A 25,533-nucleotide genomic window follows, 5' to 3' on the forward strand; every position below is an offset into this window, starting at 1 on the left:
GCCGGCTGCTCATCATCGGTCACCCTTCTGCCCGACTTCCGGCCTCGTATCAATAAACCTTTGTGCTTATGTGGTGACTAAGGGCTAGCAAAGGAACGTTGGCTGATTCTGGAACGGTGATCATTGCAGCCAACAAAGCACCCCCAACGAAGGCGATGCAGGATAGACAGGGATGCGGTCATGTCTCAGATGAAGCCCGACGGGCGAGATTCTTATCCGTCGATTAAAGGAGAATTTGGAGGGTTAGAGGGGAGATGTGACTTTGGTTGGTGATAAGGAGATGCATGCGGAGGAAGGAATGTATGTGGAGTTACAGCCGCGGAAGGCGTATTGGGGAGAGATCTGAGAATGACTTCTATATCTGTCGGCGCCTCTGAGACACATCAGATCTCCCGGAATGAGCGTACCCCTTGATAAAATGGCACCTTTCCCATTTCTTTTCCCGCCGATCTGAACCGCGAATTGGCTTAGTGCACACCGCTACCCCTTACATTTCCTCGATTCTTCCCCAAGAAAACCGGCCAAGGACATTGCACCAGTCCTTGGTATGCCCCTTGGTCCTGTTTACCACGGCATCACCCACCTTTACGATTCACGTCATGGCTCTTCCAGTCATATTCATGGCAGCAGTCTTGTTGACGCTGCCCAATCAACTCGCAGCCCTACACCAGAACCCTGGGAACATCTCCACCCCCGCAACGGCCAACAATGGCGCGCTGCCGACAACCCTTGAATCCTGTCTAGGAGCCACTGGCGCCTCCGTTGTGTACGCCACGGATGCTGGGTACTCGAATCTCACGGTGGCAGACAACAGCAACTACCACCCTCATCCTCAAGCTTTTGTCATTCCAAATTCAACGGAGCAAGTTGCTGCTACTGTTCGCTGCGTGGCAGCCGAGCAGGGTCGGGTCACTCTCACGACCCGTGGCGGTGGCCATGGCTATGCTGCGTACAGTCTTTCAGGACAGGTCGTCATTGACTCCAGCCAGATGACCGACATTGCCCTCGACGAGAGCACACAGGAGGTAACCGTGCAAATGGGTCAGAAGCTTGGCCCGCTGGCTCTGGCCATGGGTCGCGCGGGATATGCCTTGCCTCATGGCACCTGTCCGGGGGTGGGGGTAGCTGGGCACAGTCTGGGGGGTGGCTGGGGGTTTACCTCTCGCGAGTGGGGATGGCTAGTAGACAGAGGTAAGTTGAATGATTTGTTCGAGTCCTTTCACCAAGGTCCCAGCTAATTTCATGGCAAGTGGTCTCACTGGAGCTTGTGGACGTGACCGGCCGCATCCGAACGATCAGCCCTAAGGCGGCAAAGTCCAATACCACATCTACGGACGACGAGAATAATGACCTCTGGTGGGCACTTCGCGGTGCTGGCTCCAACAATTTTGGAATCGTGACGTCGTTCACCTACCGCATGGAGCCCGCTCCAACGGCCATCGTTAACTACAACATTGGCTTCGCGACTCAGTCAGACTGCGTACAGGTCCTTCTAACCCTACAAGAGATCGGATCCCTACCGGCGACCTCCTCCACCGGCTTTCCAACCTCTCTGGGTGGAGAACTCATCATAGATGGTGGCTACCAGGCCCCTAAGGCCTATTGCACTTTCACTGGCCAATACCTCGGCGATTCCGCCGCCTACAACAAAACTATCGACCGCCTCCTTTCCCCACTCGCACGCCAGTCCATCCAGCCCCTCACAACCACCAGCTCCTTCTACACCAACTGGGTCTCCGCTCTCACTAATCTCATGGGTGACCTTGACTCCCCGTCTGTTCCACAACCCTATTACGCCAAATCCCTCTTCGACGACGGTCACCCTAACTACACTAGCACCTCCATCGCGAATATATTTTCCGCCATCCAGCCTGCCGGGCCTGATGCCTTTATCTCCTTCGACCTGAACGGTCCAGATGTCGTCACCACCCTTCCCCCGGATGACACTGTCGGGCCCATGGCCTTCAATCATCGAAACAATCTCTTCATGTCGCAAATCTATGCTTGGGATTTCCCGGGGTTCACAAATGCGTCAGCACGGGAGACTGCAGTTGACAGGCTTTCCAATGTCGCGGATGCGGTGCGCCAGGCCGATCCTGAGGGTGGTTGGCAAGCATATCAGAATTATATCGACCCATATTTGCAGGACTGGGCAGAGATGTATTATGGGGATGCTTTGGACCGATTGAAGGAGATCAAGAAGAAGTGGGATCCGTTGGATATTTTGGATTTTCCACAAGGATTGGGGCGTGCGTGATGTGTGTATGCATATGTACGATCAGCTGAATATGCGGGTGTATGCGGTATTGTACGCGTAGATGGACCATTGATTGAAGCGAGAGAAGAATGATGACGACTTGGATAGACTTTGGAAGCAATAAATAGATAGACTATGAATAGACATGACGGACTCTTTTTGTAACCTTGCATATATATACACATAGCAGTCAGTATGCATTTCTTCTTCCCCTGCGTGGGCCTGCTTAGTTTCTCAGATATCATTAATGACTAGTATTAACAATATAAGTAAGTTATTCATTAATTGCTGTCAGTTCAGCTCAGCTCATTCCCACCCTACTTACTAACTGACTTGACACCCCCCAGATCCTGCGAGAAATGAGTAAGTAAGTAAGTAGTATCATTTCTGCCATATAGTAGTTATGTATGTATGTATGTATGTATTGTTTGGTAATGGTAGCTGAGGCAAGTTGCTGATTTAGAAATATATATATAAATATATATATATATGTGTGTGTGTGCGTGTGTGTGTATGCGTTTCTATTGGTTATATTTACTTACTATGCAGTCGAGTAGTCGAAAACGAAGTAGTAATGATTCAGGGTGAACTTGATCATGTACTACTACTTACTGTGTTGGAGGTACCAGATTGGTTGGTAATGTGTGTCCGTCATGAATAATATAGTATACTCCATACGCTGTATCTAGTTTCACTGATCTTATGACATTGTTTCAAGGTAAGACTGCATTCGTTTGATATCTTTTCGTTTTAGACACAGACTATATATTAATATCGTACTATTATTACACAGTGGATGGATGGCCCTGATGCAGCATAGCGCGGGATAGAGCCATTAGAATAGAATAGAACCAGATCTGGAAAAATTGACAAGACAAGATTATGATGGTAATTAGTAAAGATAGTATTAGTAACAGTAACGATCCTAGTCACAACCCCGATCCATCTATGCACATCCACACCCACACCCACACCCACACCCACCACCTACTCCGTGTTCTTCAGGTCGTTCAAGCATGTTCAAGTCGTACGGACATTAACGAAGGGACATTAGTATGTAGGGATATCAGAAGTATAAACATCATCAATATTAATGGTAGATGTTCAATCAAAGCCAAAGTCAACTGTGGTATCATGGTCGTATAAAAGAGAGACAAGAAAGGGGTATCGAATCCTCATCTCGCAGGAGACGGACGACTTCTCTCTCCTGTGCAGGACGTAGATGCAGACGGATGGAGGCTGCGCAAGAGAGGATGTTGGCATGTGTAGTCGTCATCACACGACGAGATGGCATTATCAGGTAGAGTCTGAAGTCTAGGCTGTGGCCAGAGGCGCATCAGCAGGACCGCCGTGGGCGCCACCAGTGTTCTTCTCCCGGACTGGGGTGCTCTCGCGACGATAGGCCCAGAGGGCACCGACTTCGAGGAACATGGCGAAGAAGGTGAAGATGAAGGTCAGGAAGATGAAGGCTTCGTTGGCCTTCTTCTTAGAGCAGGACAGGCCGGGGGGAGAGTTGAAGGCGCAGTTGTGCCAGTTGTAGTCTTGCGCGGCAAAGATGAAGGCTGTGAGCCAGCTGTGGTTAGGTCAGTAACAGCACATAGCATGGTTGGTTGAATGGCACATACAGGTACGAGAAGATGACATCGATGATCAGGACAAACTTGCTTAGGGCATTGGGCATGAACGGCGAGATGAAGGCGGGCAGGAAGAAGACAACAGACATGGTCGACTAATCCATGGTTAGTTTGATTAGGTTCGACTTGTTTACATCAAGGATAGGAGCATGCTTACAATGACTTCCCAGTAGATAGTGTGCTGGCCGCGAGGTCCCTTGTGGATGAAGTATGAAGTGATACCCATCACGATGACTGCACTGGCCCACTGCATGAACCGGGTGGCCAGCTGTAGTGGACGGGCCACGGTACTGGAGAACATGGCTGCGGTTGACTGGACTGAAAGTGTATAGAGATGGCAATAAAGTGAATTAGAAGAGCAACTGGTAGTTTATTGGGCGAGGCGCAAAGAGAAGCTCAGTTCCACTGACAGACTGGTTGGTCCGGCTCTGATGAATGGATGATGAAGAGGGGAAGAGAATGCCCAGGAGTGGGAGACCAGGACAAGGTTCTTTATATGTCGCCTGGCCGGCTTGAATGGATAGAACGGAAGGGTGTATGGTGGACCGAATCAACGGGGCGTATCTTTTACGTCAGAGGATACTATTGTATTTTTTTTTTCTGGAGCTTGAGCCGAAAGTTTTTCTGGCCCTGTGCAGTGGCCTGTCCAGGGAAGCTGAACGACGCCAACGGAAGGAGAGCCAGCTTTGGCGGGTTTTTTGCGCTTTCCCCCAGATGCGTCATAATTTCCTCTGCATGAAGTAAGTCAGTTCCGAGGCGGACCAGTCGTTGCGCCGGGAAGGTAGTAGGGGTTGTGTGATTGCACTGACTAGATTGCCGTAGTTGTGCAGGAAGACCACATCAACAGAGGTATACTACTAAACTAGGGGCCAGCATCATACTGTTCCTAGGACAAGAGGGGTGCCCGACCGAGATGGAACGCGATGGCCATCACAGCAGCAACAACAAGCGCAACAACGCAGCTGGGTCTGCATCACAGCCAGGGCGGGGATCAGGTCCGGCATGGCTAGTGTGAGGATCTGCGTGGACCATGGACTGATGGATGGAGCCAGATGGACAGAGCCGGAACGGACCAGGCAAGGGAGACGAGATGTTGTTGGTCAACTCATGATTTTTCTTTCCAGGTTGCGTGGCTGAAAGGTGATTGATTGATTGACTGAAGAAGAAGAAGAAGGCGTGAAGCCACTCAACTTCCATCGTCATGGCTTGGCGTCACGGGGGATCGCCCGGTCTGGATCTTGGCCGGATTTCCTTCGGTCTTTTGCTTTTCTTCTCTATCCTCATACTCCCTTCTGGCTTCATTTCTACCGTTTTCCATCATTCTTCCCACATTATTCATTCCATTCTATCATCCATTCCATCAATAGAATCATCTAATTTTCTTCATACTGGATAACTCAATACAGGAATGTATGATTTCACCGTGACTCAGCACTTTACTCAGCGGTCATCAAGCAGCTTCCACCAGCTTCGGCACAGACCAATGGCGACCACGCCACCTCCCATCGTGCAACCCGCCGGGTTCCAGCGGGATCAATAATCAGTCAATGCACAATCCCACCTTCCCTCTTTCCCTCGTCCTCTTCTCGAGAAGCTTCGAGCTACAGCAAGACTAAATCTTCCGCCGTGCTTGCACTGATGCAGATCCTCGCATCCCGGAACGGTCGGCAGAATGAGATCATCCCTCCTCGGTTTCCAGCAGTCACCTGCTCCTCCCTTTCCGTGGTTATCCATCCCTCCTTCTCTTCCATTCCTTTCGACAACATGGCTTGTTCAGAGTAGGCTTCGTGACTCAACAATGGACCTGTGATGCCAGACCCACAAGGCTGAATGGAAGCAGGAATTGGATGGCCATGAATATTGGGTCGACACTTTCCCGTCTCTTCCGGTTGATCCACACTTTGGTATCCCGCTCTATACTCTCAACCACCACCACCACCACCACCACAGCTGTTACCTGCAGGTTTGTCTCTTGCAACAGGGATGCCCGGCTGGTTGTTTGTATGACATCCCGTCTGTAATGCAGGTAGGCATGTACACCGCATCCAAATTATGCATGTGTGTTCCCCTCTTTCCCCCCTCTCCTTCTCTCCCTCTAAACTATACCCTACAGAGTAGCTATCGTAGCTATCTCTCACCTCCCTGCATACAAGAGCTACCTAACCCTACCAAAGTCTCGTACCTCTCAACCCGAACTCAATAACCGAAACCTACTTACCTTTCCCCTCCCCCTCTCAAAAGAAAAACCAAATAAACACATGACACCTACTCGCCAACCTAAACCCAGCCTATAATCTACCACTGCCAGCAGTCACTTACAACTGGCTGGCCAGGTTTCCCTTGCATTTTATTCCACCGTGATCAATCTCGCTGATCCGGGGATCCCAACCCTCCCATCCACCATAATCATGCTCGGACTATTTCCAGCCACGGAGACAGCTATTGAACCTTTATCCGATTAGACTTTTCCCCCGCCCTGGTTTGAGACTCATATTCTCGTCTCCAATATTGTTCAAGTTCTTGCCCAAAGCTAAAAAGTATACTTGTGTATATGCATAGATCCGGTACGCGTTGAATTCGCGTGTTTTGAATCTGCCTATCTAGGCAAGGGGGTCTGCTCCTCATTTGAGAGACCGCACTACCCATCAGTTGGGCATGAAATCAGTAAAGAATATTTACTTTGTAGAGGGTGTCGAAAGTACCGTCTCTACGGAACAGGCAGGATGCTGATTAACTTCTGACAAAGGTGACAAGGGTACAGAGCTGATCACGATGATCCCTAGCATGATTGGGTTTGGTTGTCTTGTCCCGCTAAGTAGTCCCGCTGTGTAGAGCGCTCGATACGGGGCGCTGCCGCTACTCATTAGTGGTCCTGAGAACAAGCGAAACCTTGGCAATGATATGTAAAGTTGAGAATAACTTAGTATATTACTATCTAGTATAGACTTTATTAGGGCTACCAAACGAATATAACAGAATAAAGCAGTAAGATGAATAAGTAATCACTTAACCTACATCTCACATCTATATATTGACACTTTATGATTCACACTCCAATATTCTTATATAATCCAGTGTTAAAGAGGCCGATATGTCTCTCATCAGAACTTAACGCACTGCTCATGATACCCCACCGCTCATGATACTGCACTGCTGTCGCGTGTTCTAGCACGCTCCAACATTCATTTAGTATCTTCTACATTTGTCGGTTAACTCATTCTTTTCTAGGGGTGACGAGAGAAACATCAAAGATCTACTAATATAAACGAACGTAACTTATTAGATTTGAATGATTGAAGTAGTAGCTTGAACATGCCTCAGCCGTGCGAAAGTAACCAGACATGTGGATTTTGGTAGAACTAACTTATTTACTATATAACCCTAGAACTAGGATAAAAAAAAAAAACGAAGGCTGACCAGATTGTTCCAATCTGTTCCCCACCTTCGTGATATTAGCCTCGATATAGGGTGTGGGTCCGGAAATGGTAGTATCCCACGGTGCATATTGATTGATGCATAGTCAAGATTGGCGGGACTTTGGTGTCTGCGGGCCTCTGGCAATTGATGTTATTATACTCTGCAAAGGTTATGAATATTTCGTGCTGATCTTGAGATATATCAGAGCATCTATATGCCGTTAATATAAGGTCAAAGAAAGACAGGTAATGGTAGAAGGAGGGAACCTACAGCGTGACTGGAAGAACATCACATTCCTTTCTGGTCTATCTCGACATGTAAACTCCCACCAGAACCTGCCTCATGTATTGCTCGAATGACCAGTTTTACTTCGATGAGAGATTAAGAAGGGCTCTCATTGCCGTCGACGAGATATCCGTCCGTTCGAGCCTCATTCTTAGCAGCTTCATATTTGGCGGAGAAAGAATGCCTTGTGCAGCATCCAGCCACAATATTGGTATAGTCAAAGTCGGTTGTAAGGTCATTCAGAAATGCCATGAGAGCAGTATTCACTGTCTGCCCGTCTTTGGCATGCGGAATATGAGTCGCTGAAGTTTCTCAGGAACTGGGCGACGGGTATCGATGACTCTTCTGTCTGTTCTAAAGCGTCCGGTTTATATAGAATAACAGACTTGCCGTCAACCGATCCATCGGAAGCTGGTGTTGAAGATCACTGGAGTGGATTTTGAGAACAATATTCTTGAAATAGGAGTTAACGATATTCGCTGTTGTGCGTATAATATCGTGCTTCGCGACTGCCTTCTGCCAAATAAAGGGCTCAGTAGGCAAAGGGAAAGAAATATACTATATATGAATATTGGATATCCTGGGAAGCCAAAAAGACACCTTGATGACTAAGTCATCGCGGACAATAGGCACCCTTATATATCAGGGGCGTCAGTGTTGGACGTAGAATAAGGGAATAGCTGCTGCAGCCTCCGCGAAAGTAAATTCTGCGTCACTAGCGCATAATTAACTGCCTATATTCCCTTATGATTGATAATTTGATAATACGATCTTGCAATGGGGCAACCGCACATGCATGGCTCTAACGATTATTGGATTGAGCCTAGCGGTGAATATTCTCCCATATGGCCACATACATGGAGTATATCTATAAGATACTGATTTCTTTATATGAGACTACTGATCCTCTAAAAATCAGTCTATTCGGTGGATATAGACATATAGTTGTCGTTTTCAGATAAATCCATAGTATTTAGTGGCTGATTCCTTACCTAGTCGACAGGCTTTCTACCCTGACAAGTAGATCCTATCACATCAGCCAAGGATTTCTATAGTTTATTTTTAAAACTCGCAGGTATAATAGACAATATTACTTAAATATACTTTCTTTAAATTTATCCAGTCATTCGGGTACAATGTGAAGTTTAGAGGAAATAAATATTGATATAAAATTTTGTTTAAATAGAAATTAAATATATTATTATTATTACTCAGGAGCAAACCGTAAGTCTCCACTACATATGAGATCCTTTCTGCTACCACAGACTCCAGTATCTTGCCCAGTATCGCGAGGAGTGAAATTGCTCTCCATGCTTTGGCAATGGTGTAGGTTCTCTATATTCGGCTTCTTGAGCAGTATGATCATCCGAACCCGGACCCAGAAACGAAAGGAACGAGAAGTTTTTGGGACATGTTAGGCGGCTGGAGGCAACGGAAAGCGCTGCCCCGCACCAAGCGTACTCACCATGAGCATCAGGCTATCTGGAAGGAGGCCGAGAGATTTGACACTAGCAATGGATTTATTATACAAAAGCACCTTCGCAGACTTGCGGGGCTGCGCTGGCGTGTGTGCCCTTGGAATTGTGATAGCGAAATTAGGGTTTTTGGACAGAGCGGTTGCAATTTCTGGAGCACGTATTTATGATGCGGGAGACATGGGAACCATGTAAACACGCCCTAGACCGGCATACGGACTGGGTCTGCGCAGTCGCCTTCTCCCCAACGGCCAGACGGTGGCATTAGACTCACACGATCACACAGCGCGACTGTGGGATACCACCATGGGTGCGGAACAAGAGAGACTTGATGTTGGTTCAGTAGTTGAAACTATAGCATTCTCGGCTGATGGCTGTCATTATATGACTGATCGTGGTTCAGTCCCCATGAAAGATCAACCATCAGGTTCGTCTATTGAGCACTTGGGGGCCAATATCTTCATAGATGAGAAATGGATAACTCGGGGCCGGCAACGTTGCATTGGGCTGCCACCTGACTTCCGACTGAGCTCTGTGGCTGTCAGTGACAATTGTGTGGTTATTGGTCATGAATCTGGCCTCTTCATGTTTCTCTGGTTTTAAACAGTGCGTTCTGCGTGATAATGGGCTTCCAGGCTCGCCTCATCTTAGTGTAACCTTATCTAATTATATTCTAATCTCTTTGTAAAATCTGGAGTCCAGCACGTCGCCATGACTGTTTGTCAATCCTCATGGGCACCTAAGTACATATATATATACTTACTTGACAGAATAAAACGTCTCAGTCGCCTAGCAAACAAGCAACTGCACGAGAGGTGGTGTTTTGGGCATACAGAGATTATCAGAACTGCCACTAGGTCTCTAATAGCTACATGAATACCATTTTCACAATTAATGTAACTTTTGGACAATCTAGAAGGGTAACACCAGACTATACTATCATTTTTTCCGTCCCTAGTCACAAGCTGCCTGGTGCGGCTCACAAATCGAAGTGATCACTGGCCGACTTCTCATAGCTTCTGAGACAGAACTGTGTGCCATCCCGCAACTTGTTTCTGTAGTACATTCTGAAGGAGAGTGCTCCTTCGAACTCTGCTCCTTTTATTCTGTCATCACAGAGCCCGGTTGCTTGCATACAAGCCTCCATAGTTCTCCGCCCCTGTTTCTTTATGACCTTGAATGCCACCTCTCCAGGCCTGCGGGAGATTCGTACGTAACAAGACTCTTCTAGAGTGCTTGTGAGGCAAACTCCTCGCTTCTTCATATCCCACGAGACCCAACGCTCATTTCTGGGACGTGGCCACGCGAGTGGTGGACGCAGCCTAAATACGTATTCACAGCCTGATTGGTGTCCATGAGCGGGGAGAACATCAAACCTTGTCTCCAGGCCATCGTAGCCAACTCGTATGACAGCATACTTCGAATCGGGTCGGAACTGAAGATACATAGGACCGAGGTGTAAAGGGGAAACTTGTAGGATCTTATTCGTTTCCTTAGTTTTTGTCCAGTTGAAAATATCTTCCATGACTCTTTCATTGAGGCGAAGGCTGGTGCCTTTACTGGTACTGATCATATGTTAGAGCCCACCCGGTAGCAACTGGGAACTATGGTAATATCCTTACTGGATAGCCACTGCGGCATATGCCCCTTGGTATGCCATAAGCATAGGGGAGCCACTATATCCCGGTCTACTCAGGCAGTCATGTTTCAGGCTGTCCTCCCAGCAAGCAAGACAACTTCCCGAGCTGATAGAAGGCTCGGCTTGGCCGCCCTCATATCCAAAGAGCTCAAGGTATCGCCCTTGAAGGTCGTCTAGTCCAAGTTTAAGCGCAAAATCAAAACCAACTTCGCTTATGTCCTTATCAACCGTTGAATGGAGGATAATCACTCCATAGCCAGCGTCAACTTCAGTATCGAGGTCAGGTCTTCCCGAGGCAGATACAAAAATATCATACCCGACCGTAGGATATGCAGTGAACTGGCCATTCTCAACCCAGCCGATGTTTAATATCTTGTTCTTGGCCCCACGCGAGTCAATGAGATTTGACCTGGCCGTCAGTATGACTCGTTTCCCAAGACCAGGTATACGGATAAAGAAACCTGTGGCCGCTATGTTCTGCATATCTTCCAAGCCTCGTGTAAGCACCAATCTTAGAAGACCAAGACGCCGGCCTGGATCACCGGGAACTTACCATCTCGTTGTGCCCAGATTCTGACAACCCAACTCTCCCGCTGGCGAGAGTTCCTGCAATAAAGTTTGTCTGCCACATGGCCATTCGAACTCTTGTCCTGCATATGATCCAGATGTTTCAATATCTGGCGCAGTGATTCAAGTCTTTTTTCACATTCCAGTAAATATGGGCTGTTGTGGCCGTATTGCTTTCGCTGATTGTCGACAAATTCTTGAAGCGTACGCTCCGCTGTTTGGTAATCTTCTACCTCTTCCAATACCATAGCCATGTTCAGTGCTCTTGTTGTGTCGCGTTCCCAACTGAAGGTCGATGTACTGAGATGGTCCGGGCTTCGAACCTTCATAAACTCTTCGAAGTACCCCTCTTCAATCCTCGCATAGGTATCATCCCAATCCCAGACAAGTAACAAATTGCATTGAGTGCCCGTCAGAAAACTCCTTCGAAGTTTGGGGGCTGTGATCATGATGATTAGAAAATGATCTTTACATGGCCTGGCAATTGTAGGGTTCGAAGCCCCCTCTAGGAAACAGATAATATCACCAATTCGGGCAGATTTCGCTAAGGGTGGAAGATCCCATCTCATCACTGAACTTAGCTCATTCCACTGGTCTTTCAGAAGGAGGGTCACTTCTTGTTTGGTTCTGTCTTGAGGATTGCCAACCGCGGTAATCTTGCCGATAATATGCCCCCTGCTCTGGATAACTGCCATCTCCATGTCGATCCAGGTTGCGACAGCCACCTGCTGGCCAAGGAGAACCTGTATAAGGCGTTCCATAAGTGTGTACCAGGGTATTGAGTAATCCGGGGAAAGGCCAGCTGCGATTTGGTCATCGGAGCTCATACCAAGCAGAGCGAAAACCTTGTCATGTAGTCTAGTTGCCTTGCGTGTATGATATACCTCCACCAGCTCACCAAGGGGGCGGATACCAAGGGAGAACCGTCCCATCGAGGAGCTAGCTACTCTTCTAGATCGAAATGCTGCCCCTTGTATGAGATATATTGCTGAGTGGACCACGTTCTGCACAGTCGGTGACACTCCTTCCAGGAGACCCAAGGACTGTGAATTCAATGCGACACAGAAGGCGTATCCATCAACTTCTACAGACCCACACTTTAGCACGACATGTCGCGCCGCAGCAACTTCTTGAAGAACCTGGATTAGACTATATTAGGAGTGTATGTAAGTATTTGCTCTCGATGAACCATACCCAGATTCGTTCAAACCAAGGCCGATGAAGCAACGTTGAGATTTGTTCCTTAACCTGGGGTTCGAGAGATGACATGGATCTCTGATCTACCTCCAGACAGATATCTTCAAGCGCTTTGTCGCATCCATTCTCTGGTTCACCTAGCCAAACAATCACGCGGCTAGCCTTGCTGTAGATTTCTGCCATATACCCGACCTGCTGTCCCTTCTCCACATCGTCTCCCTGGTTAATGCAAATAGCATCGATCCATAAAACTCGGGTCATCAGCGTATGTCGAATTTGCTGTAATGCGCTATGTAAGCTTATTGTAACCTGCAATTTATTCCCATCGATGGAGATTTTGCGTGGATTATTGGGATCACCCCACACATATGATAAAGCTTCATATAGAGCTGGGCTACCACCGGATCGTTCAAGGGAGTATTCGACTAGCTGGCCTTGTATCTCAGCATCTTCATCTTCATGGGGCATCAGATGAAGCAAGCGGATCGTACGTAGTGGCAAAGGGGTATATTTATATGTTTCTCGGTTGCTGGCGTTTAATGCGGGTGTATCTGGGTCGGAGAGGCTTATTAAAGGTGGCTCTTTGTGGGCTCCTGGCGGTCGTGTAGCGTCGCTGGTATCATTGGGGATAGTCGGCATTATTCTCTTGTCTGCGATCTATACTTTTCGCATTATCTTGAGAGCAATAGAGGAAATCCAAAGGGCACAAGGAATGTCAAAACCCGGGCATGGGCCGTATATGAGCACAGCTGATTCCTCAGCTGAGAATCCACTGATGACGTGTCAAACTGATGCATTGGCACCCCACACCCGACAAGCACATTGCCGTCCTGATACGATCGTGGGATTAGGTCATGACGTGCCAAACAAAGACGATCTAGATATGACTGACTCGCTCCCGTTTAAACATAATTTGATCAGTCAACATTTTAAGGAGGGTGTTAGCAACGACTGGTATTGACTGTTAAGTGATAATTAAGTAATTTAGTAGTTTTATTATGCTAAAATAATAACAATTTTTTATAATTGATTAACTATATCTACTTATTTTTATATCATTAGTATAAAGTTAAGACAGTGTATTTTTACAGTTTAGTTTTTTTTTAATAGTTGGTATTAGTAACAACCAGATCCCATACTAGTAAGAACCGAAAATATGTATGACCTGGCGACCTGGGGACCTATACACCCCTGTGTGAACTTAGCCAGCGAAACTAAGTACCATCCCCGCAACTTTGTATGGTAGCGAGACACATTAGTGTGGTATAGTAGGCCGAGCCACGAAAATTAGTTCACCTTCCCTATTTTACTAGACAAGCTGTAATCTATTTCCCTCGGCCATGCCGTGCATGACTTGGTATAAATTATCACTATTGGTTAGTGGCTGATAATGGTCACGACCATCGCGGGGCTATGATTGTGAAAGCACACGATTGGGATATGGAACAAGGCTGTGCCAGAAGAGAACCAATATCTGTCGAGACTAATCCGTACTAGTAGGACGACAGCTGACTCGTAGTATTTCCGGACTGAGTTAAGTGCTTGAACGGTTAGTGGCTCTTAAGGTTGCACCGGGCCGTCGCGGCTTTGCCCTATTGTCGAAGCGTCCAACCCCGACTGGCTAAATCGACAGTCCTGGGTATTATCTCTCCTTAAAATTTGCAAACAGTAAGTACAAAGGGAGAGTGTGTCCTGAAGGATTGACGGGTCACCAGCGCACATCTGGGAGATTGAGGAACGACATGCCATAGTCCAGTGTTTCTATACCGGCATTGGCAGGAGCGTATCTAACGGCGGGTTGCAGCGGAAGTGACAATGGACCGTGGACAAACACCAGCTTTTAGAAGCCATCTAGAAAAGCGGCGACATTTTAAGAAGAAGCCCTTAATGGGTAGCCCTGGCTCCCAGGTAAGATCACGCAACAAACTGAGCCTCCGGTGATTTACAATATAACAATCATGTTGAGTTCAGCAACGGTAATTTGACTACAACTGAATGCATGAGGATCCTATATACCCAGGTTTCCGAGTTATCCGTTGGCAGCAATAGGATCAAGTTGGAGGACTATTCTTATCCCAAATGCACTTCCAGTTCATTCCAAGGAGGGCAATGAAAGCGACCGAACCCCTGCAACTTTCGTGGTGACTAGTGTTGCGTGCTTCTGGCTAGGAATGTTTGGCGCCGAGGCTAGCAGAGACGGCTCTTTCCCACGCAATGTTCTCCACCACATGAAACGCTCATAGGCGCCGTACAAAGCCCCGCATGCTCAGCCTCCTTTCCTTATAATGATCGCGAGTCCCCAGACACTACTGATATTCTCGACGACTACTTTCCGCATAGTGGACATCAGGTATGCAACAACAGCGTCATGGCTGACACCGCAGATCAACACGGTACTACTCCCACCAGGAGCGCGGAAGCGATCCCATCTTCTATAAACAGAGATCATCCTCTTCCTTCGGTCGAGTTTACGTTCTCCTGCAGCCCATCGTCTCCCGAATGCCTGACCCCGAATTCGTCCGTCGACGGCTTCAACTCAGCTACCCCAGAAGGTCGCCGATCCTCTACGACGCCAACCACGCGGTTGCTCTTTGAAGATCTTCATTTGAGCGATAGCATCTCTTCTGCAGCCCAACAGCCAGCAATCGATCAATCAAGCATACCTCATAACGATTCTGGCCTAACACCTGCTCGCAGCACTCATCGTACAACCTACCGGGATCTGCACAATTCTACACCTAGCCCTATAGGTCCCTCTCATGTACGACCAAGCCAACAACGGTCACCTACTCCAACCTCGCCCTCGGGAGATGTCAGCTCTCATTTCCAGAATCTAAATCTGGGAGACGCAGATAGTTATGTTTCTGATTCTGACAGGAGCTCTACACTCGACAGTGAGGGAGATGCAGCGGAAGATGATGATGAGGATGCCTACAACATTCGTCATGAGTCTCTTCCCCAGGAGCCTATCTATGATATTCAACTTCAGAATGCGCTGCGAGATGTCAGGAGTGAACTAACGAGTCTTGCACAAATAATGGGCGGTAACACCCTTGCCCACGACAATACTAGTGACTTGTCCAAGCTTTATGAGAAGACACGTGAAGCAAGTCGATTCGCTTATCCAGCGACACGTACGGTAGGCTTCATCGGCGACTCGGGTGTTGGTAAGTATCGGAAAGATAGCTGACACACGTACGTTAAGAGGCTGATTCGTGCGAACAGGAAAGAGCAGTTTGATAAATTCACTTCTAGATCAAGAGGGCTTGGCTCGGTCGGTGAGTTTGAAACAAATTATTATAATATACCTATGAGAAACTAATACCCGATGTTCTACCCTTCTCGTAGAGCGGAGACGGTGCTGCCTGCACCACTGTCGTTACCGAATTCCGGAGTGTAAATGATACCTATCCAGAAAACTATACTGTTGTTGCAGATTTCATGGACAATGACGAGATCCGTGAGCTCCTCGAGGAGCTTTTATCCAGTGTTCGGAAATACTACACGGAAGCATTCCGTGAAGTGAGAACGTCGGAAGAGCAGGAGAATATCAAAGTTGCGGCCAAAAGAGCCTGGGACACTTTGAAATCCCTCTTTCCTCATGAGCGGGACCTGGACATTGACTTCCTTGCCCAGGAAGGAGACGAGGCCGTCGCTACAATTATGAGCACCTTGCTGGAGTGGGCCATGGCGGGCTTAGATACCCGACCAGGAGGGCGTGATAACCTACAGTATACGGTTGTGTCTCATCATGCGGATCAATGCATGAAGCATCTTGACAGACTGATGGCCAATGATGACGACGGTGATAACCCTGCTTTGTGGCCGTTTGTGAAGTTGGTCAGGTATATAACAGAAGTGATTGTATGCAATCGCTGCGTTACGTGGCTAATCTATACATAGGGTCTATTTGCGCTCGCCCGTTCTACGCACGGGTTTAGTATTGGCCGACCTCCCAGGTATCTTACCGAGGTACTATAATGGTGTCATGCAGAATAAGCTAAGAGCATAATGTTCAGGATTTCGCGACTTAAACTACGCTCGGGTACGAGCGACGGAAAGGTACCTACGGCACAGCTGCGACGAGGTGTTTATTGTGAGTAATATTATGCGATGTACAACCGATCAGTCCATAAGGGATATCATCCGTCGATGTGCGCGAGATCAACCTATCCGCATTGTGTGTACTCGCTGCGAGGTAAGTGCTTTTCGGATTCATTATCTAGGTGACATGAAAATGACCACTGAAATCCAGGACGTCAATTCAGAAGAGGCGGCACGTACCGCTCCTGCAGCAGATGCTGCACGTATCCGGAACATGAACAACCAAATCCGGCAGCTCGATCGCAGAATCGTGCAGACAGGTACTCGCAGACGAAAAGCGCACGGAAGTAAGATGCAGAGTCTCGCTGCAGAGGAAAGTAACCTCAGGTAAGTGGAGCCGATGCATGATACTCCAAATTTTCCTATATCTCATTCAGTACAGGGATCAGAAAGAAACGCTTGAGCTTCAGTAAGAAACCCTTACTTTGGTTGTTTCAAGTCAAGATATTGGTCTAATCTGAAACTTGCCAGGTTGATGAACTTCCTCGTTATTCGAAGAAATACATCTGTGACCAACTCTTTGTTGCATGCCTGGGGCGAGATGGCTCGCATATTCTGCGTGAGCAATAAGCTCTACTCTGACCATCGAGAGGACGATCCACGACAGGCCAATGGGTATTTGGCACTCAGTGGTATCCAAGAACTTCGACGGTACTGCCAATCAGTACCGGCAGATGCGCAGTTCCGAGCCACGGTATCTTATCTTCAACATGAAGTACCAGCGCTGCTGGGTTCTATCACACAATGGGCCTTAGCAGGGACTAGCACCATGACTATGGCCCGGGCAGAAGTCTTGCGACGGGTTTTGACTGAAGCCGAAAGCAGTCTGAAAGGGGTACGGTAATCGTCTTAATATCCAAATGCACTTTGCTCTGTCTAGATGCAGGCTCCAAAACTGCATCTACTATCTGCTGCTTAGTTATAAATGCCATGATTGCTAATTCGCGTAGAGCACAACTCGTGATGGCTCGCAGGTACACTCCTTACAGAGTAGCCTCAGGAGGCAATTCTCCGAAGCCATTACACAACAAATTCGTAGGCACCGACCTACAACCCAGTCATGAAGACCTAAGTAAATAACCCTTCATACAGGCCGAAGTCGACGTGATTGGAGGGACGATGCAGTCGAGGCGAGCTTAGAATGGGCAACTGTAAGTAGGACCCACAGTACCCCAAGAATATTCGGTACCTAATTTGTCTACCTACAGTGGCACCACATGACATATGCAGCATTCTGTCGCAACTACGGAACGCATGAAACGGCGAAACAACCGTATCGTTGCTGGAACGAAGAGATTCTCGGCTCGGGAATTGACCAGCTATCTCTGGCGTGGGATACCGTGCTCAACTGGCTTGAAGAAGAGGGTAGAAAGCTCGAAGACGAAATCTCCAGGATTTTTCAAGGGGTGCATGATTCTATACACGGTATGCCAATTCACAAGCGTCCTTCAGGGTCAAAGGGCTGGTGTTATTGACTATTGACTTGTCAGAGCAACGGGATCTGGCCCCAGAAACCCTAGGGAACCTGCTTCTGAACCTCCGAATGCGACGGACGTGTATACTGGACGCTCTTCAATGCTCCATAGAACGCCTCATTGATGACACTGAGTATTGTTGCACGAATTTGTATGCTACTATGAGAGATGGACTAATTTGATTTGCAGAAATATCATGGAGGATACAGTTGGTGGGCACGCGAGCTCGTATATTGCGGCAGTTATGCGTCCAGTCTATAACCATTGCATGCAACAAAGTGGTATGCTATCTCTCTCATCTTCCATTCAATCACATTTTCTTTTGGTGCTAATGCAAACTGGCTCACATAGGAACGGGGAGTGATTCGCGTCGAAAGCAAACCATGAATCGTCATCTCAGTTCACGTAGTCTGTTCCAAGGCTTTTCTGACAATATTGCCCTCGACTATGAAGCAATGATCGACGAAGCATTTGAACAGTTAAATAACAAGCTTTGTGAGGAACTTGCTCATATTACCCGAGATTTACATGCTACGGTCACTGTGGAGGGAGAAATCTCTGAAGCTGGAGAGAATCCCGAGTGTACAGAAGGAGTCAAGCGAGGGGTGGAAACATGCAAACGAGCCTTGGCAAATGCTCAGACGATCGTGCTAGGGCTGAGTGAGTGACACGAAGGAATCCATACGCGTATCATCGGGCTAGTAGTGACAGGGGGAATAGATTGTTGTTACTATATACTACGCTTATATAGAACACTTATAGTTATGATTGAAAACAGTTAGGTTTTGTCTTCTTATTCTGAACTGGGATTTTTATATAACTATTTATATTGGAATTGCAGCTGAGTTGAATCATTTTATGAACTTGAAGAGTTATTGTTTAGTAGTCCTGCACAGGCGCAGTACAATATCTCGTAACAAACTCTATAAAGTTCTAAAACAGAAATGTCTGCACGTAACTGTATCAAATATGATAGTAAATATACCTCTTCGTTCTACAGGTCTACCTTCATTTTAACCACCCAGTTATACCACTGCCTCAAACACCGTAAGCATGATGCTTCCTCCGTGGGAGCAGCACCCATATAGCGATCAATGCAATCAATAATGTGAGAACGAATGGCTGCAGGCTTTGGACACCGCGCGCACCGGATATAGCACCGGCGACAAAGGGTAGTCTTTGAATAACCAAGGTGGGATTAGCAAAGGATGTCAAGCAGCAATAGATCGATAACCCTTTTTGTCAAGTAAGTGGGTAAACGTACATTGCTCCGCCCCCGCCAGCCAACGCCGACGCAAGTCCGATTCCAGGGGTATGTAGGTGCTTAGGGAGCAGCTTAGCCGCCACCACAATGGCTGCGGGAAAGAGAGGGCCAGTAAAGAAGCCGAGCAGCGATACAGCCACTGCGGACACGATGAACTGGGGTACGAGCCAGAAGATAAGTTCTAGGGCAATTGAAATGGCTAGATAAATGCTGATAGCAATTCGCTCTCCTTGATTACAGTCAGTATTTATGTAGTAAGGCCTTGAAGAAGGGGGAAGGAGAAACGTGCCCAACCAGTCGTTCACAAAACCGAGGACAAGACGGCCCACGGTGACTCCAGCCCAAAAGCCGGTTGGAATCAGACCCGATTCGTAGGGCTCGCCATGACGGACCTGAACCATGAAGTCCACGACCCAGCCACCCACCGACACTTATCAGATTCATTCATCAGCTTGGTCATTCGATTCAACTATTTGGTAGATCGGCGCACCTTCAACTCCCATGTACACAAATAGCCAGACAGCTATCAGCCAGGTAATAGGACTCTTCATAGCCTCTGTAGTTCTGCTTCCACCGCCACTATCGGTACCTCTGTGGTTCTTGGCTCTGTAGCTAGCCGCGTCTTCCTTCCAGAATAGAGCAGAGCTCACCATTAGGTCTAGAACGGATGCACCAAGTAGTGTGTAGTAGAAATAGTTCCAGCGAAGACCCGACTTGATCATCTGAGTCCCAACCAGTGGACTTATGGTTGCCCTGCAGTGGTCCTCAGTATTGCTAATTGATGGTCGTAGGACTTGTCTGTAGCCACATACCCGAGACCATAAAATGCTTGAAGGACCCCCATCATAGCATTCGCGTTGGCCATATCAGCGATCCAGGAATTCCATGCCGCGTCGATGAGACCATTGCCCAAGCCAACAATTACGTAGACAGCTAGCATTGCTGGCCAGGGTGGATGAATGGCCATAATCACATATGGAATGATATGGCATAGGGGACCGATTATTGCTATACCCCGCTGTCCAAGCGTCATGTGAATCTTGTTGACGATGAGCGTGGCTATCGTATATCCGGCAAATGGGGTCACGAATATCAAGGAGACCACGGTGGTAGACAGGTTATAGTCTTCGCGAAGCTATTCACGCTCAGCATGTCTCTGATGGAAGAAAGGAACAAGTTAAGCCGATCAGACGCATACATATGGGACGAGTGCCTGCAGCATAAGTGATTAGTTTGTCATTCATTTCTGATGCGGGGATTCATTGTAAAGGAGAGCTCACTCCATAAACACCATCATTTGCTCCGACAACTGTGAAACTAATGAATGTAGCCAAAAGACGCCATCTATTGATGGGAGGATCATTCCACTTCTGCTTCTGCTGTACGATTGCCCCTTCGGTACTCGGCCCGAATGGTTGGACTGGGTTCTGTGACTCCTGTTGTCCCTGTGAAACGAGCTCAATTGTGGTTGTTGACATGTTGTACTTTTAGAGAGGAGACAGAATAATGCAGTGAAGGAAATAAAATAAAGATTAGTGACGTTGCATTGTGGTTGAGAAGTACCTGCTACATGTGATCACGGACGCTTCCCCCGCCTTATGAGCTAAAAACTGCCTTTGACTGGCAGTTGTTATGGGGCAGACCCACCAAAGAAGAGGATGGAGACTGGCAGAGAGCAGCCAAGTGTCTGTGCTGCATCTCGCCCTTGGTTGGACATTTGACATGTTGCTTTCCTGCCTATCGTAACGATGATCCTATCCCAATGGAGCAACTCGGAATATACCCCATCAGACAGGCGGTCTGGGTACTACACTTTGCATGACAGGCTTGCGTTATGAGCCTTGCTGAATAGGATTGATTCATCACAGGCAGTCATGATGCTGAATGGAAGATGAGATATCAAATTAGGATGGTGACATTGAAGATGGCCAATAGTCGGCCTATAGTGATCAGAATTAAGCTCTCTGTGTCTGCACTACACAGATGGCATTTGTTTCACAACCACATGCTCACACTTACCTGACTTCATGTGAGCGGTTACACAAAGTTGTAGACTCGGTATCCCATTCTAGAAATTGATATTTCATCGCCAGTAGATCCGAGTGGTTGTACTACCTTGGAAAGGTTTGTTGGACTTTGCCATTGGACGAAAACATCCCAGGCGCTGGTAGTTTCAACACTTTCATGTACAACATACTTCAGCATATACAATTTCACGTATTTTGACGTTCAAGTAGTTATCCTGCTAATGTGGTTTATATATCTAACATCCTCTTCACTTCATCATCTTCCAAAAGTGCAGCATGCTCCTTTCTCAATTTGGCCGCATCATTAGTTTCAAACCAAAACGCCCACGTACTCTGCGTATTGATGTCAAGATTGTTCCGGCTGGACTTCAACCCCACGTGCTGAAGCTGAGGCGGTGCCAGAGCATATCGAGTCAACTGGCTCTGATCAGCGTATTCCTCGATCATGGAATCGGTCTGACCATGTCCTCTCGCAGTCAAGAAATCAATCAGGCCATTCACACTCTCCCTCGGAAACACCAAGCCCTGAGTGCAACATCCAAACTTGTTCATCTCAACAACCCCTTGGAGCGGCATCAAATTGTATTTCCCGGCCATGTATACGAGTGCGGTGAAGGCTGGAACGCACACCATGGAGATAACCACGATGCTCAGTGTGTCGACGTGAAGTCGCTCAAAGCGAGTGCGCCGAAGCATCATCAAGGACGAAAATGTAGATAGCATGAGGAGGCCAAATATCAGGGGCATGTTGCTGTATGCCATGTCGGAGTCGCTCCACCCCAACGAGGTTTCAGTGTAGAAAAGACGGAGGTATATCCAAGGGTTTCGTGGCTGTTGATTCCGTTGGGAAATGTCGGAGAGTGCCTTCAAAGTCTTCGAGAACCACCCTGTGGCAAGGATAATGTCGTCTTCGAAAATGATCGTGTAGGGAGCGTTTACTTCTTGGCAGGTTCGGAGGGCGTAAATATAGTCGCTGCACATTGTTAGCTGGCTTGGTCCTAGAGGCAGATGTATAAGAACCAAGGCCCTGGAAAATTTTCATAAACTCACAAGACCCCCTTCTCATAAAAGTTCTTATCCCTCTCCAGATCCTGCAAGTTCTGCAACTGCCCTTCCGACACATTATAAGTATCCGCTGCATCCACAAGCCTGCCCACCCATTTTTGATCCCAACTAGGATGTACTCTCGGGTCCGTATCGGCAAACAGGATACTAAGATACAATGCCTGTCGCTCTCGTTCGTCCAACCCCTCCAGCAGTGAGCCAACAGATGCTTCGAAATAATGGTCCGAGTCTCGTCGAACAGTGACCATGGCGATACAAGCTGTAGGTGTGCCTCCACTCTTCACGTAGTCTGGTGGATCAATGCCTGAGTTGTGCTGCGAGATAAAATGCCAGGCCTCACGCTCACGGTGGAGACTGTAATCCAATTCGTAGACATGGCGATCTTGGAAAAAGGCAGAGTGTGGATCACGCCAGAGGCTGATTCGGCAATAGTAGAATATTAGGAGCCAGACGAACAGGCTGAGGATGAATATTTTCGATGCGCGCAGCTGAAGATAATAAGGAATATGAGTGAGAACTTGCTTGGCGACTTTATTCAGAGAGAATGGAAGCATTGTATCGTGGAAATTATAGGAGGGGGGGGGCGTGGAGGAAGGCTCGGAACGAAGCTATAACATCAGAACGGTGGCAGCTGCATTTGCTAGGGTTTAGAGTAATATTTCATTCAAAAAAGGCAAACAGCGCAGGTAGCAGCATTTAGTAGCAGACAACCTCCTCTTGGCAATTAACGTAGTCAGGTATGGATGATGCGCCCTAAGGGACTGGGTTACGACCGAAAGGCTGAGAAGACTATCGGTACCCACAGCCACCTACACACCACTATAGTTCACCTACAGACTCGAGTATTACAGGGGCAGAAAGGGTCTACATCCCTGCAACTAGGAACTAATCACAGGGTCTTATCAACTCAGCACATAAGCGCCTAGCACGCAGCTCCACTGTCTGTTCGTCGATTTAACTGACCCACAACCCACAGAATGTCCGCGTATCACGGACTAAGTGAGACATACAGAGCTAGTTGTACATTAGTGTGTCAAGTCATTGACCGAACCATAGTTGATGGAAGCCGGCGCATGTACCGCGCGACTTGGCATTAGTAAGACCGATGATTTGAATGATGCATCGTTCGAGAGCTAGGCGTTGGTGGTTATAAGCAATTTGATAGCAATGAACTGGCGGCACCAACCGAAATTGAGCCCACCCAACTAGTCTAGGATCGATTAGTCCTCTATAGATCCATGGTTTCTGACCAGTCCCCCTTACAGTATGCTGGACATCAAACCCCCGAAAATCTTCCGGTAGCGGTCGAATGTAATCAATGAACCAACTTCGCCATCACCCTCACTCCTTTAGACCCCATCTTCGGCATGGCGACTTGAAAATCATACAGAAACGCCACATCATCGGCATCTGTTTCGAACAGTGTCATGTCAAATTCTCGAACCAGGGCTGCGACCACAAGATATAGCTCCGCACGCGCGAGTTCGATGCCAAGGCACTTTCGCCCTCCCTTATTAAATGCCATTTGAAACCTTCGTCGCTCCTTCCCAGCATCACCAAGCCAACGTTCCGGGTCAAAGACAAAAGGATCCGGAAAGACGGTGTCCGCGGTGTGTGCACTCAGAGTCGTGGTGCATATTGGAGTGCGTGGCGGGATTGTGTACGACTTGCTTTTGGTGCTGGGTGGACAGGTCAAGGCGACGTACGAGGAAGGCGTATAGGTCAGCGGCTCATAAGCGATACGTGCGGACCGAGCCGTGACGCCAAAAGAAAGCCGGTTGCCTTCCTCGATTACCGCAGATAAATACGGAAGTTGCTCGAGCTGTGTCCATGAGGAAGGTATAGGTACGGCACGGAGCTCCCTGCGAAGCTTCTCGAGAACTGTGGGGTTGGCAAGAAGATGATAGAAGATGATGTTAAGTGTCTGAGCTGGCGATTCGGTTCCCGCTAGGACTAGCAGGGCTCCTTCTTGCTGCAACCGGAGGGGCATTTTCTCTGAGGCTGGCAGGTTTGGGCTGTCCAGTAATGAATCAAACACTGACTCTTTGCCGGTTGGTCCAGTTTTGTCCTTGACAGCTACCCCTGATTCTTTAGCCTTTGTGATCATGAAAATCTCCTTGCGAACACGCTGCATTGAACTGTTAGACTTGGTATATATTCTCGGTGCGGAGCCTCACGTCAAATAGGGCCAGCAGATCAACAAGGCCTGGAGGCATCATTGGGCGGCTTATGGACACAGGGAGCGACTCCAGGAAATCGGGTATTTGTGGAAAGTGCTTGTTGATATTGATCCCCATCAAGAGCTCTTTGCTGTTGTGGCGGAGGATGGCGGCTTTCGGTTCGCTTGCAAGTACATCTGTCCGGTGCGCGAAGAGGAAGTTGTTGACAACGCTGGGCAATTAGCCTCGATACCGAGTGAATGACGGGTCAACCTACTCATTCGAGAATGCGAAGAACGCATCTGACAAGTTGACTGGGGTGTCTTCGGCAACATGGGTGGTTATCAATCGCTTTAGCTGGTCTACCTTGTCTGAGATCAACCCCTCCATGTGCAGAATGTTCCTTTTACTGAAGAAGGGCGCAAGAGACTCTCGCCGGACTTTATGCAAGTCATGGTCGGTGGTTGTGCCCAATCCACCCGGGACGCGAAGGCTCCTCAGCTGATAGCCATACTTGTCCCTTCTGGCCATTGATGGGGCGTAGATAGTGTCCAAGAAGCCAACGTCATTGATGTGAACCTCATCTGGGGTAATACGGATGATTGGGCCTACAACCGTCAGTGGGGCTCACACATGAAGCAGAGCTTGACATACCATATCGTGTGTGCAGATTCTGTATCTTGAACACGTATTGACCGGGCTGAATAACGTCGAAATAGAACTCATACCACCATGTGAGGGCTGCAAGACGGGGACCGGGAATATGGGCTAAGGGGTGGAAGTAAAGGCGGCGGATAGCTTCACTTGCTGTCCAAAGTACGGACAGCAAGGCGGCAACCCCCAGACTCCAGAGCAAAGTCATAATCAATAACCGAATTCAGTGAAGAAGGGATGAAGAGATGCTGACAGCATGTCAAGCAAGAGGTAAGAGAAGAAGCTTCTGAAAATAGCCTCGCTTTGTGGGTGAG

At 47.9% G+C, this 25,533-nt stretch overlaps 9 protein-coding genes across 9 annotated transcripts; 2 read left to right on the forward strand and 7 right to left on the reverse strand.

Annotated features, from left to right (window-relative positions):
* The first annotated feature begins 156 nt into the window (after nt 1-156).
* Nucleotides 157-2,268, forward strand: BO85DRAFT_55914 (FAD-binding oxidoreductase). The gene is made up of 2 exons (XM_025665486.1): nt 157-1,191; nt 1,251-2,268. The coding sequence occupies exons 1-2, from the start codon at nt 600-602 to the stop codon at nt 2,255-2,257; spliced, it is 1,599 nt and encodes a 532-aa protein (XP_025513936.1). The 5' UTR covers nt 157-599; the 3' UTR covers nt 2,258-2,268.
* Nucleotides 2,269-3,099: 831 nt separating this feature from the next.
* Nucleotides 3,100-4,192, reverse strand: BO85DRAFT_469833 (uncharacterized protein; the record flags this gene model as incomplete). Its single annotated transcript, XM_025662355.1, has 3 exons — nt 3,100-3,830; nt 3,883-3,986; nt 4,049-4,192. The coding sequence occupies 3 exons, from the start codon at nt 4,190-4,192 to the stop codon at nt 3,572-3,574; spliced, it is 507 nt and encodes a 168-aa protein (XP_025513937.1). The 3' UTR covers nt 3,100-3,571.
* Nucleotides 4,193-4,725: 533 nt separating this feature from the next.
* On the reverse strand, nt 4,726-5,259 carry BO85DRAFT_55995 (uncharacterized protein). The gene has a single exon (XM_025665489.1). It carries the CDS (start codon nt 5,092-5,094, stop codon nt 4,822-4,824), a length of 273 nt encoding a protein of 90 aa, XP_025513938.1. The 5' UTR covers nt 5,095-5,259; the 3' UTR covers nt 4,726-4,821.
* Nucleotides 5,260-7,347: 2,088 nt separating this feature from the next.
* Nucleotides 7,348-8,168, reverse strand: BO85DRAFT_450666 (uncharacterized protein). Its single transcript, XM_025660429.1, has 2 exons — nt 7,579-8,168; nt 7,348-7,518 (listed from the first exon to the last, which is right to left on the reverse strand). Exon 1 carries the CDS (start codon nt 7,843-7,845, stop codon nt 7,690-7,692), a length of 156 nt encoding a protein of 51 aa, XP_025513939.1. The 5' UTR covers nt 7,846-8,168; the 3' UTR covers nt 7,348-7,518; nt 7,579-7,689.
* A 2,518-nt stretch (nt 8,169-10,686) lies between these two features.
* On the reverse strand, nt 10,687-13,110 carry BO85DRAFT_489419 (HET-domain-containing protein; the record flags this gene model as incomplete). Its single annotated transcript, XM_025663604.1, has 3 exons — nt 10,687-11,192; nt 11,261-12,413; nt 12,469-13,110. The coding sequence occupies 3 exons, from the start codon at nt 13,108-13,110 to the stop codon at nt 10,687-10,689; spliced, it is 2,301 nt and encodes a 766-aa protein (XP_025513940.1).
* A 1,612-nt stretch (nt 13,111-14,722) lies between these two features.
* Nucleotides 14,723-18,846, forward strand: BO85DRAFT_450668 (uncharacterized protein). Its single transcript, XM_025660430.1, has 14 exons — nt 14,723-15,638; nt 15,697-15,749; nt 15,820-16,316; nt 16,375-16,430; nt 16,491-16,669; nt 16,727-16,902; nt 16,958-16,984; nt 17,047-17,410; nt 17,526-17,610; nt 17,668-17,726; nt 17,784-18,000; nt 18,066-18,183; nt 18,240-18,331; nt 18,402-18,846. The coding sequence occupies exons 1-14, from the start codon at nt 14,840-14,842 to the stop codon at nt 18,716-18,718; spliced, it is 3,039 nt and encodes a 1,012-aa protein (XP_025513941.1). The 5' UTR covers nt 14,723-14,839; the 3' UTR covers nt 18,719-18,846.
* Nucleotides 18,847-18,876: 30 nt separating this feature from the next.
* Nucleotides 18,877-20,860, reverse strand: BO85DRAFT_521315 (MFS transporter). The gene is made up of 7 exons (XM_025665192.1): nt 20,595-20,860; nt 20,513-20,527; nt 20,127-20,449; nt 19,805-20,067; nt 19,604-19,744; nt 19,315-19,543; nt 18,877-19,227 (listed from the first exon to the last, which is right to left on the reverse strand). The coding sequence occupies exons 1-7, from the start codon at nt 20,790-20,792 to the stop codon at nt 19,089-19,091; spliced, it is 1,308 nt and encodes a 435-aa protein (XP_025513942.1). The 5' UTR covers nt 20,793-20,860; the 3' UTR covers nt 18,877-19,088.
* Nucleotides 20,861-21,569: 709 nt separating this feature from the next.
* On the reverse strand, nt 21,570-22,960 carry BO85DRAFT_460564 (uncharacterized protein; the record flags this gene model as incomplete). The annotated part of the gene is made up of 2 exons (XM_025661725.1): nt 21,570-22,314; nt 22,392-22,960. 2 exons carry the CDS (start codon nt 22,958-22,960, stop codon nt 21,570-21,572), a joined length of 1,314 nt encoding a protein of 437 aa, XP_025513943.1.
* Nucleotides 22,961-23,492: 532 nt separating this feature from the next.
* On the reverse strand, nt 23,493-25,478 carry BO85DRAFT_450673 (cytochrome P450). The gene is made up of 4 exons (XM_025660431.1): nt 25,220-25,478; nt 24,843-25,173; nt 24,584-24,797; nt 23,493-24,534 (listed from the first exon to the last, which is right to left on the reverse strand). The coding sequence occupies exons 1-4, from the start codon at nt 25,425-25,427 to the stop codon at nt 23,722-23,724; spliced, it is 1,566 nt and encodes a 521-aa protein (XP_025513944.1). The 5' UTR covers nt 25,428-25,478; the 3' UTR covers nt 23,493-23,721.
* Between the last annotated feature and the right edge of the window lie 55 nt (nt 25,479-25,533).

The sequence above is a fragment of the Aspergillus piperis genome (genome assembly GCF_003184755.1).
Source record: "Aspergillus piperis CBS 112811 unplaced genomic scaffold BO85scaffold_13, whole genome shotgun sequence".
Taxonomy (NCBI): Eukaryota; Fungi; Ascomycota; class Eurotiomycetes; order Eurotiales; family Aspergillaceae; genus Aspergillus; species Aspergillus piperis.

Bases quoted from the DNA above. Each gene is read 5' to 3' on its own strand.
- BO85DRAFT_55914 (XM_025665486.1), top strand. From the start codon at position 600: ATGGCTCTTCCAGTCATATTCATGGCAGCAGTCTTGTTGACGCTGCCC. The intron at 1,192-1,250 runs GTAAGTTGAATG...TTTCATGGCAAG, and splicing joins GGGATGGCTAGTAGACAGAG to TGGTCTCACTGGAGCTTGTG.
- BO85DRAFT_55995 (XM_025665489.1), bottom strand. From the start codon at position 5,094: ATGACGATGGAAGTTGAGTGGCTTCACGCCTTCTTCTTCTTCTTCAGT.
- BO85DRAFT_450666 (XM_025660429.1), bottom strand. From the start codon at position 7,845: ATGGCATTTCTGAATGACCTTACAACCGACTTTGACTATACCAATATT.
- BO85DRAFT_450668 (XM_025660430.1), top strand. From the start codon at position 14,840: ATGGCTGACACCGCAGATCAACACGGTACTACTCCCACCAGGAGCGCG. The intron at 15,639-15,696 runs GTAAGTATCGGA...TCGTGCGAACAG, and splicing joins CATCGGCGACTCGGGTGTTG to GAAAGAGCAGTTTGATAAAT. The intron at 18,001-18,065 runs GTATGCCAATTC...TTGACTTGTCAG, and splicing joins GGTGCATGATTCTATACACG to AGCAACGGGATCTGGCCCCA.
- BO85DRAFT_521315 (XM_025665192.1), bottom strand. From the start codon at position 20,792: ATGTCAACAACCACAATTGAGCTCGTTTCACAGGGACAACAGGAGTCA. The intron at 20,068-20,126 runs GTATGTGGCTAC...GGACCACTGCAG, and splicing joins CAAGCATTTTATGGTCTCGG to GGCAACCATAAGTCCACTGG. The intron at 19,544-19,603 runs GCACGTTTCTCC...ACTGTAATCAAG, and splicing joins TTTTGTGAACGACTGGTTGG to GAGAGCGAATTGCTATCAGC.
- BO85DRAFT_450673 (XM_025660431.1), bottom strand. From the start codon at position 25,427: ATGACTTTGCTCTGGAGTCTGGGGGTTGCCGCCTTGCTGTCCGTACTT. The intron at 25,174-25,219 runs GTATGTCAAGCT...TGACGGTTGTAG, and splicing joins GAATCTGCACACACGATATG to GCCCAATCATCCGTATTACC. The intron at 24,798-24,842 runs GTAGGTTGACCC...CTAATTGCCCAG, and splicing joins TTCTTCGCATTCTCGAATGA to CGTTGTCAACAACTTCCTCT.